Source organism: Aquarana catesbeiana, linkage group LG10 (assembly GCF_042186555.1).
Source record: "Aquarana catesbeiana isolate 2022-GZ linkage group LG10, ASM4218655v1, whole genome shotgun sequence".
Classification (NCBI taxonomy): Eukaryota; Metazoa; Chordata; class Amphibia; order Anura; family Ranidae; genus Aquarana; species Aquarana catesbeiana.
This window is the reverse complement of record NC_133333.1, coordinates 253,873,769-253,885,521: the sequence shown is the minus strand read 5'-3', so window position 1 is coordinate 253,885,521 and position 11,753 is coordinate 253,873,769. Positions and strand designations below refer to the sequence as shown.

The 11,753-nt window shown below is 46.7% G+C and overlaps 1 protein-coding gene across 1 annotated transcript in view; it reads right to left on the bottom strand.

The window, feature by feature from the left end:
• Positions 1-564: 564 nt before the first annotated feature.
• LOC141111393 (pancreatic secretory granule membrane major glycoprotein GP2-like) overlaps positions 565-11,753 on the bottom strand; it is a 28,534-nt gene continuing 17,345 nt past the window's right edge. The window contains exons 6-9 of the mRNA XM_073603652.1: positions 4,534-4,690; positions 3,399-3,468; positions 2,894-2,932; positions 565-629 (exon numbers count right to left, since the gene is read on the bottom strand). Coding sequence (XP_073459753.1) covers positions 565-629; positions 2,894-2,932; positions 3,399-3,468; positions 4,534-4,690 — 331 coding nt within the window. The remainder of the gene's footprint in view (positions 630-2,893; positions 2,933-3,398; positions 3,469-4,533; positions 4,691-11,753) is intronic.

Genomic DNA, 11,753 nt, shown 5'->3' with positions numbered 1-11,753 from the left:
CAGCGGTAGGGAAGTGGTTAAGCTCATCCCTACTCCTCTATTTCCTGCAATCCTATCATACCTCTGTCAACATAACCAATCCTGCCCTCATTGCACTCATCTGTTGTTGTATGTGTTTGTAAGCGCGTCAGGACCCCATGGGGTAAAGGACTGCGCTATACCGCAGATGGACACCGGCAGCAAACAGCACCTCAGTTTGCATAGGTAGCACTATACAAGTCACTCATTCATTCATCTGGGGTCCATCAAACATGAGGTAGTGAAGTGGACAAAGCAGAATATCAGCAGTTCAGCACTGTACAAAATGAGAGATAAGCAGGATGCACAGCGGCAAGGTTATCTTAGGTAGCGTTATATATGATGCAGCCAACACCATCCACAGAAAAATAATTAGATACAAGATTCTTTCGTAACTTCTCTCTGCCGAGAGCACTGGGGGTGATGATGAAATCACACACATAGGTCGGACTTGATGGACTTGTGTCTTTTTTCGGCCTCGCCTACTATGTAACTATATGATATGACAAAGTCTCATGGTGTCGGGATGGTCGGTTTTCGAAGGATTTACATCAGCTTCACTGAGATCCAGGAGAAGATCAGAGCAGACAAAGTCCAAGGCATGGAGAAACCTGGAACAACACACAAGAGATATTAGGAATGGATCAGGAAGGGCTTCATCTTCCTATGGAAGATCTTCTGTTCAATTCTAGGATTTCATTATAGTTGCAGTCTGGTGAAAGCCAACTTTTATACCAGACTGTGTGACATTGTGAGAACTTAAAGTATATGTCCAACCAGAATTTTAGTTTTTTTAGTTTTGGATAGCGTGGCGGCATGAGAGCATTCACTGTCAAGGTGGCAATGGTTTTACCAGATAGGAAGTGAAAAATCTGCTACAAGGACACAGACAGCAAAAAAAAAAGCAATAAAAAAAGCTGACAGATAATTTGACCTTTCCGCACTCCACTTATATAGTGGAAATATATATATATATATATATATATATATATATATATATATATATATATATATATATATATATATTCAAGTGGGATTGCTGCACAAACTGTATTTATTCAAAAAGACATCATAAAATCAGGCATATATGCCTGGTAAATCAGGCATGATTTTCTGAAGAAGGGCGTGAAAACGTTTAAATATCAATATCATGTATGCCTGATTTTATGATGTCTTTTTGATATCTTTTTGAATAAATACAGTTTGTGCAGCAATCCCACTTGAATTGTTTTATATTTAAAGCCTGTGGGAAGGCTTGATTGCTAAGCACGACCATCTGGGACCGAAGTGCACCACTTGGATTGTTCATATATATATATATATATATATATATGTATATTTCTGTCTGTGCAGCTGTTGGAGATTTGCTCTCACTTCCTGTTTGGTGAAACCGTTGTCACTGGGACAGTAAGCAAAGGGAGATTTCTCTAACATATCCCAAGATGCCAATAAAAGCTCAAAAGGGGTTCTTATCCTTCCTGGCTCTTTCTAAAGCTAAAAAATACATTGGCTGGATATACAGTTTAATAGAGGAATCCTCTCCTCTTAAGTTGTGTTGACCACACAGGAAGCAATGGGAAATTTGTTGTCCAGTGGTGGTGGTGGGGGGGGGGGGGGGCGATAATATCACCAAAAAACATTCAATACAGGATATACAGTACATCTGTGATATTGGTGCCACAGAAAATTATGCATTTTCAAAAGACAGCACAACAAAAGCTGTTTGCCTTCAGACTGTCTCTCTCTAATTGAAAGTATATATATATAATTGTATAAATAAAACTATATAAAACTATAAAGTCTATATATAATTGTATAGATAAAACTATTTAAAACCATAAAGTCTATATATAGTTGTATAATAAAACTAGTATCAGTAAATATTTAAATGAATACTAAATGTATGCACAGAAATATTGTATATGGATGGATAATAACCCCTAGTCATTGTCATTGTTAGAATTAGGCAGATGCAATTGGGGCGAAATGGGAAATTTGACAAATCTCTTTGAGGGAGTTTAATATCTTTGTAGCCAGTAATAGGAATCTGCAACAGCTCAAAAGGAGACAATATTTTTCTTATTTTTTTAATGCAAGCAGTGTACTGAATAAGACCTGGTATAGGCCTCTTGTAGTCCCTGTACAGCAGGTCTGGAGTGTGAGAGGACGAAACAGGGTACAAACGGGGTAGCAATCATGTGCTGCATGCAAATGTGTTAAAAAGGTACACGCTGATAGGAGGGGAGAGCAGAGTGAACAGGGAAATGACCTAATCAGTGTGCTACTGCTCCTTCACTGCCCAATCAGCAGAGTGGGGCTGGGGAGAGGACACCATTGCATTCCAAGACGTAACAGGGAAAACGGTGTCATCCTCCTGGCTGTGCTGTGTGGCAATGCTGTGCAAACCTCAAGACTGGATAGACAGACATACAAATCATTTGGCAGGTAATATGGTTCCCATATCTGTTTTTTCTATGTGGAAATTTAGATAATTTCATGGAATTCAGCTTTAAACCCTTTATGCTGGTGGGAGCTGCTGTTTTCAATAGGCCCTGATGTCCAAAGGCCGGTAGGAGGGTCTCCTGATCATGCTGCGCTGTAATTGGCTGCACAGTGCTGACATAATCCGCAGCCAATTCAACTACTGATTGTAAGGAGTTGACTGTGAGCTTTTGGTGACAGCTCAGTCACAGTTCTGGGGTTATTGGCGGAGAGCTCCCCAAACAAGAAAGCAATGCATTAATGCAGGGGCTGGATGTTGAGGTCCACCTACCCTGCCCCCACATATAAGGGTATTGGTGCTATAAAGGGGTTGAACATGTTTAACTACATCACTTTAAACCATTAAAATTTCTCAATGTAAGAGTTTACTTACCGCTGGCAGAACTGGAATCCAAATAGTAATAGGTATCAGCTGGAAATAAAGAGAAACATATCTGTTAATTGGAGACCTCAACCGGACTGATACTCATTCTTCTGGATATATCGTATGATATTCACATTCACTGTAGGCTGAAATAATTGTGTAGTGATCATCATAAAAGTCCAAGCATTTGTAATCCCTGACAATCATACCTAACAAGGGACAATTTGCTGGATTATTGGTCTGTTAAATATGCTCTGCAGGTTTCTATTGCTTTGTCCCTTCTGGGACATTTTTCCTGACTTCCTGGTCAGGTGAGAGGTGTCAGACAGAACAGGAAGTGAGGGAAAATCTCCTCCGTAGGGAACAAAGACAGCAGTTAATACTTGACAGAAGCTTTAAGCCTTTCCAAAACAAAACAAAAAAAAATGTTTTGTCTGGAGTTGGGTTTTGATATTTGTGTCTGAAGGAACACAGAAAATGACTGTAACAAAACTGTGACCATGAGATGACTTACCTGCATTCAAATAGATGCTGACTCTTCCTGCAATGTCCTGGGAAACATCTGATTTAGATGAGCTGCAGGTCTGTAAGGAAATAAAAGTAATTCAACAGAAATTCCAGACAAGTAAAATTGATGAAGAAATTGCAAATTGTATCCAAGAAACACCCCAGCTATGCTAAAGTCACAAAGTCCCCTTATCTGTATTAGCCCCACAAAGGAAATAGTGGAGAATGCGGGCACACCAGGTCTTTTCTTAACTCCAATGGTGAGACTTACCTGGAATAGTTTGCATTCCCCTTCCACATTGGTTTCAGTCTCTCTAAGCCATATTCCCCAATCACCTATTTATTCTACATGTATCGGGGCAGCATGACACCATCAATTGTCTTTGTTAGGGATGAGCATGAAACCATCAATTGTCTTTGTTAGGGATGGGCATGAAACCATCAATTGTCTTTGTTAGGGATGAGCATAACACCATCAATTGTCTATGTTAGGGATGGGCATGAAACCATCAATTGTCTATGTTAGGGATGAACATGAAACCACCAATTGTGTTGTTAGAGATGAGCTTGGGTTTGGACGGAACTCTAGCTATGTTATATCTACAGCAGATGGGCAGAACTGTGAATTCTGGTGATGGTATCAAAATAGAATAATATCAGAAGCCAGCATATGATTTAATTCACCACTTTTTTGTGGAGTTGGTCATGAATTCAGCAGCTGTTCTCATTACACACAGCAATGTTCTACCTACTTGGTTAGCAGCAGCAGATCCGTTAATCAAGAGGGAAGCCGGTATCTTTATGCTTGGTGTGCAGTTTTTTTTTCAGTCCATAAACACTTCCAAGCATCTTAATAATGCAATGATTAAAAAGCCAACTGTGGACATTTGGGCAGCACAGAGGCTTGATGGTTAGCACTCTTGCCTTGTAGCACTGGCTTCAATTCGAATGCCAGCCAGGACACTATCTGCTTGGAGTTTGCATGTTCTTCTTGTGTGGGTTTCTTCCAACAACCTGTTGGTAGAAAATTTGGCTCCTGTCTAAACTGGTGCTAGTATGTGTGTGTATGGCTAAAGAATGCCTGACTGCTCCTTCAGGCACAGAAATCACAGATCACCCTTCTTGTGTAAGTTGAGTCTTACCGTGGTACAATCAGTACTGCAGAGTCTAAGTTCGGCATAGAGGTAGACGCTGTTAGAACTGGCAATCTTGAAAACTTTCATAGCAAACCGAGATTCAGTGCCGACCCCATTGCTGTCCACTGTTAGCTGGTCAGGAGATATATCGCTAGCTGGGCACCTGGATACAGAAACCATTCATCAGCTTTCAGTTACTGTAATCTAAAGATTAGACACAATACTGGCACATAATAATACAACTGAACAATATATGGTCTGTGTTCATTATATATATATATTATAGATGGACAAAACAACCATCATAATTCTTTTATATGTACAGTATATTATAGCTGAAAAAGGAATGTGTTCATTATATTGTTTCTGTTACTCAGCATTAAAGTCTTCCACTTACAGTACATTTTAATTGGTGGAATCATGCCCAGTGTAGATAAGATGTCCAACCTTCATAAGACTGCCACCATTATCATACTCCAAAACCCGCCCCACTTATAATTACCTATTTATTAACGAGACCACACTTGAACAGGAGTATAACTGGCCATAGCAGCCTTTTATTCACAAATACTCAAAATATATAATCATTTTAACCATAACAGAAAATTCCAGAATATCAGTTGCTCCCCCGGTGGTCTTTGTTGGCACTCCCCAACATAACTCCATTCCACTTCCACACTGCGGTCTTTTGTGTATTAGGCCTCCAGCCCTGTCACACTGTCACACCAGCTCAGAGACAAACCCATTCCCGCAGTGCCACCATTACCATCATCCAGTTAACCCGTGTTAACTGAATACACCAGGGGCCCATACCACCGATGGGTCCCCCACACTTCCATCTTATAGGTTACTTGCCACCACCAAAGACCGCCACCGCTAACAAGGGTGACCCTTTACCCTTGGGAGCCCCTCCACACCCTCAAAGCCCACTGTATCCCATCCTGCAGTCCCAGGGACCAAAGATCAATGCCCACTGCTGACAGGTGAACCCAGTCCCCTCTGAGATACAGCCCAACATCCCTCTCCAATTCCCTATGGCGGATCACCAAGCCCCCATTCCCAACCACGAAATGGCCCACCTTTATGCAGGCTTTATTTAGTCTATCCAACGACCTCGCAAATTGGCAGGTCGTCCTGGCTACAATGTCCGACCAAACGATCAACATGTCAGGGAAGGTCATCCTCATCCGAAGCAAGTCAAACTTAATGTCCTTAACAAGTACCCGAATGGAATGACCCCCCCAAATCTTTCCCCCAACGTGGAGAACCAAAACATCTGGAGGCCTGTCCAGATGCGCAAAGCGATGCACCTCTGGCAGAATCCTACTCCACAACATGCCCAGGCCTAACCAATGTATACACGCTTCCCCCCTGGGTATCCCCCGTTGCCTGCCGTTGGGCCGAACGTCTGCCTGCCTGGCCCCCGAAAACACGTTGGAGTGGCCCAATATCCAGACGAGGCGCATCTGGCTTCCACCTGAAAGAAAGGAAGAAAACCACAAGATAACCATGATACCACTACACACAATACTCACCCATCTCGAAAACCTGAGTGCATGCCATTCGGCAACACAAAAAAACACCCCCCATGTCATAGCCCAATCTGTGTCTTCCCCCTTTACTCAACCACCAAATGCGGTCGGATATATGTCCGGAATCTCCCTGATTCCCAGTGACCGATCCATTTTACAGTCGCCTCTGTCGCCGTGCCAATGCGGAAGGAGTGCAAAGCATACTGTGAGCTATCCAAACAGGCTGCCTTTAGGCATTTTTTAAAAACGGCCACAAACTGGAATTTAGACAATGGGGCTCCATCCCTGTGCACCAGCAAAACCCCCTCCGAAATAGGGTGAACTCCCCAAAATGTTCTCACCGTCACCACCGGGCATACAATAGAGTCCAGTAGTGAATACAGCCGTACTTTTACCCCTTTGCCACCTGGGTCTGTATTGGACCGGCGTAGCAATACCTCAATGCACGGCCCTTTGCACATTACATCCTGAACTTGTGTACCCCCCGGAACCTACTTGGAAGGGCTAACCAGCTCACTAATCTTGAAGGTTCCAAAAAAAGCCAGCGAAAAAGCCCCACCTAACTAAACAAACAGCGACCGCAGGTTGTCAAAGGACACCGGCCTCCTGGAATCCCTCCGATTGCTGAAAGGCCCCGCCATGCGGCCTAGCTCCACTTCCTTACCTAATTTCTCCCCCACTACCCCAGTATGGAGAAAAGCCAATAGCAAATTCTTGGCTACCGGCGGGATGGCCGATAAAGAGCAAGGGATATGGAAACCTTTGGAAAATCCCTCCCTCGAGAGCCTAGCGGCCTCCCGATCTGGATACCTATTTAGAAAGATTTGCGTCCTTTTCACCCTCACCGGCGTCGTTCCTGTTGTTGTTAAAACCCCCCCTTGCCTTTTTTAAAACAGCGTGAAATGGGATGGGACCCCCCGCAGCCGGAGCACTCGTGTTTAAAACAACATGCTCCCCCGAACTTGCAGGCTCCCTCATTGTACTGCCAGCAGACACCCCATTTTTTGGTGGCCGGCTGTCCTGAGGACGTAGAACCCCTGGCCCCCCCTTGAAAAAAATGATTAGGGGCCCTCGCCGCCGACATCAGCTTCATCCAGACTCTAATGTCCTTGTGATCCCATCTGAGGGACGGACAGCCCTGCGCTGTCTGAACTGTTTGTCATACCTCAGCCAGGCCGAACCTCCGTAGACTCCGTAAGCTTCCCCCTCTGTGTCCATGTAACAGAAAAGTGCCGAACAGTGTTCGGGGTTCTTTTCACCTATCATGCTTGCCATAATGGCAAATGCCTACAGCCAATTGGTGAGCGTGCACGGGATCAACTGGTATCTCCGTTTTTCCTCATCCTCCTTCTTGCTATCGTCTGGTTTAACCCTGTCCAAATTAAACTTTTCCAGGGGCAACAGGGAAAATATCTCTACGTACTCACCCTTCACTATCTTGTCTCTGACATCCAGCTTCAGGTGAGTGCCTAGCAGGCCCTCAAAACAGACGTATACCTCGCATTTTGCTGCATCCGCAATGCGAACCACATCTGTCCTGCCCCCACTTTCCTGCAATGTACCAGCTTCCCCCCCCCACAGCCGTTGTCAGCCCAGGAGCCGTGGACACAGTCAAACCCGCAGCCCTATCAGGCTCTGCGAGAACCGTTAAAGGGGAGGTGACCAACCCAGGGGCCCCCCGGCACCACCGCAGCTGAGGGAGAGCCGCCGCCTATTGCACCTGCCCCCCGGTCCCTACCACTAACTGTTGTACCAAGCCCTGCAAACCCTCCAGTAATGCCTGCAAGAGCGTGTCAGACCCCGCGGGGGGCAGATACCGAATCTGCCACCCGGGGGGTCCCCACTGCGGCCATAGGGGCCTGTGTTGCCCATTTTGTGGCCCTTGAACCCCCAATAATCGTTACTCCCGACAACACCTGCATAGTGTTAGGCCTACACATAGAGGACAGACATAGAGACTTACCGGGCTGACCAGGTGAGGGCGTCCCTGCCAATCCACTGTCGGCTGACGCTCCTGGGCATCCTCCACATCCGACAGCCTTCCTTCCGATCATGCGCTTGATGGCTCCTGGATGTCCGGATCGCTCACCGATGGGGACACCGACCTGGACACCGTGCTGACCTGACCTGGCTCTGTTGGCCCCGCCTCCTGGCGCTGGTGTTCTTGGTGTTTGTCCTGTGCTCTGACCACAGGTGGCGTGTCCCCCCTGACGGCGCCATGTTCCCCACGCTGCCTGGCGGTGGGAAGCACCGGTCTGGGTCTGCTAGCCGAGGCCGGTGAGGGCCCAGTGGCCGTGACAGTCCTTCTCCCATGCTGGGACCTCCCACTAGCTGTTACATCCAGCAAAGGGGTGTCCGTCTGCCTGTTTTGACCCCGCCGCGCGGGCAGGGACGAGGCACGTGCACGCGCCAAGGCCCTGCCCACGGAGCCCTGCTGGTGATGAGGATTCCGGCCCAGCTGAAACCGGCTGGCATTTTGCTGGTGGGCCGTACGGGTCCTGGTCCAGGGGGGCTTCTACTGTGGCTCGAAGCTCTGGGGGAGGCATCTGGAGAAAAACGCTCTGGCGGCCGTGACCTCCGAGCATGCAGGAGGTCCTCCCCCTGCCTCCGATCTGGATGCCTGTTCTGTGAGAAGAGGTGCCAGTTGGCTCTGCAGGCATTCAGGGCCCCTGGAGGTGGCAGCCGCCCGCAGCTGGGCTAAAAGCCGGTCGATGTCCGCCATTGCTGTCAGGGTGAGGAGCACAAACTGTTTCTCTGACAAGATCCCTTGCAGAGTCACCCCCCTTGCTCCTTAAATAAACTAAACCCCACCTATTCCCATTTCTCCTCCAATCATTAATCCCCCACCTTTTCATTATTTTGTTAATCCATGCTGTTCCCTTATCACCCTCTGCTAGTCCTTTTCATTCTTTTTCATTCCTTTTCATTCCCTCGTTCCAGGCCTCTCTTTGTGCCATACACAAAAAATGCATACATGCACTGTGACCAGTGGCGGCCCATAATGCAGGACGCACAGGTGCCGACCCCCTATCCATACGTCCAGCCCCCTAATCTACATGCAGGGCACCGGATGCATGGATTCCAATCAGGGTTTTTTTTTTAAGCACATGATTAGAGCCAGAGGCTCTAATAGGCTTCAAAAAAGGGTGGGCTCGGGGCGCAGAGCACTGCGCCCTGAGCCCACCCAGTTGTGTGACAATAGCGAATGAATATTCGCTATTGTCACACTGATTCTCCTCCCAGCCAATCAGGAAGTGGGGTCCTGAGACCCATTTCCCGATTGGCGAAAGGAGAAGCGAGCCTATTGGCTTAGGAGGAGGAGGGTGGGGATGGTATGGCGGCGGGCTCCTGCTGTTCTGTCCTTGGAGGATGTGTACAGCATGGCCAAGAGTCTGGGCTCCAAGCTACAGAGCCTCATCGAGCAGTATGGCCCCGGAGTCTGTGTCCGGGGTGGTCCCACAAGTGGTTTGGGTGCTGAAGCTGCTGGAGAGTTTTGCATCCACTGGGAGAGAGCGGAGCTGTACGGAGGAGGAGCTGCTGATCAGAGCCGTGAAGAGTATGGGCAGAGAGGAGTGACAGTCCCCGATGTGTATACTGAGCCTGACCTGTACGATCCCAGGGGGACTACAAGTCCCAGAGAACGCATCGTACATCCGCAGGCACTGCATAACCTCTCTGCAATAGGCAGGTGTGCATGTGTGGTGTTGTCGGCTGTGTAACCAACGGGGGGAAGTGGGTTTGTGCGGATGACCTGACCAACCCGGGGGGGGGGGTTGTGGTGGCTGCGGGTGCATTGTTTGCCCCCCCCAAGAAAAAAATATACCACCAGCCGCCACTGGCTGTGACCCATATTTCTTCAACCCTCACACCTACACAATTTTCTCCTTAATGCATTTTCCATTGAGACAAACAAAAGACATCATATTGCATGTTATTAAATGTTTTGTGCTCCGTATAAATGCAGCGTTTCGGCCTATTAGAAACAATGGACTGTCAATGCGTTGGGCCTGCCTTGAGCAAATCAGCTCGTCACAGGTGGTGTGAATGGGCCCTTCAATGGAAGACACATCAAGCAGAAAATATAAGTGTTAATTCCAGCCTGCGTTAAAACTGCGTTAAAATTTTGTATCATTTTAAAAGAGCTCTGTAGTTGTAACTTTTATTTTATAATCAATGAGCAGTGTGGGAAAGGGTTAGACCCAGGGCCGTCTTTTATATTGATTAGACCCCGGGCAAACATTTTCTTGGGCCCTCCCCCAATGCAATTTCGCTCTCCACCTGCTCTGATATATATACACAATAAATAGCAGCTAGACTCAAAATCAGTTTACTGAATCAGATCAGGCAGCGATTGTGATTGGTTGCCAGAGGTTACAGCATATCATTACCGCTTACTGACTGGTTGCTAGAGGTTACAGCACACATTGCGGCTCACTGATTTGTTGCTAGAGGTTATAGCATATTATTTCTGCTTGTTGATTGGGTGCTAGAGATTACTGCACCTCATTACTGCTTACTGATTGGTCGCTAGAGGTTACAGGACGTTATCTCCTCACTGCCTGCACACCATGGACTGGGGAGGTGAGGGGACCTATCAAGAGACAGAAAACTCCTAGGGATCCTAAAAACTCTTGGGATCAGTGGCAGTGCTGGGGGGGGGGGGGAGGGTGTGATCAATGGCAATGCTGATTTTTTTTACTACCAATATAAAGAGTAGTTTTAACACTGACAACCAATGTAATAGTGGTTTACACTGACCACTAATGTAATAGAAGCATTTACAGTAACCATTAGGGATGAGCTTCGTGTTCGAGTCGAACCCATGTTCGACTCGAACATCGGCTGTTCGATCGTTCGCCGAATTGCGAACGTTATGGGCCGTTCGCGCTAAATTCGTGTGGCGCGTCACGGCCCATAATTCACTGCGGCATCGCAGTGCATTGCTGGCTGATGATTGGCCAAGCATGCACTATGACCCGCATGCTTGGCCAATCACAGCGCTGTCAGTAGAGAGAGCTGTAATTGGCCAAAGCCAGGGTGGCTTTGGCCAATTACGGCTCAGGGCATTTAGTACACACCCCACACTATATAAGGCCGCCTGCACGGCGGCCCTGTGTAGTGTGTGTTCCGGTGTGCTGAGAGATAGAGAGAGAGAGAGACAGTGTCATTTGATTTGAGTTAGATAGATTAGGCAGAACAGTCAGTCAGTTAGCTGCACTTACAGTGTATTGTGTATATATATGCATCCCAGGTGTTGCATATATATATATACACTGTATTCAGTTTAGCTAGATCCGTTCCTGTTATCTTCTATCTAGACTATTTACATTTAATGCAGTGCGTCCTGCTCACAGTGTTCAGCTAGATCCGTTCCTGTTAAATTCCTACTGACCGGCAGGCTTGTCTGGTTACAGTATATAAAGCTACCTGAAGAAAATTACAGGTGTTCTATTTGATCCTATTAGTACCACGGTCAGGCAGCTAGACTATTTACATTTAGTACAGTGCGTCCTGCTCACAGTGTTCAGCTAGATCCGTTCCTGTTATCTTCCTACTGACAGGCAGGCTTGTCTGGTTACAGTATATAAAGCTACCTGAAGAAAATTACAGGTGTTCTATTTGATCCTATTAGTACCACGGTCAGGCAGCTAGACTATTTACATTTAGTACAGTGCGTCCTGCTCACAGTGTACA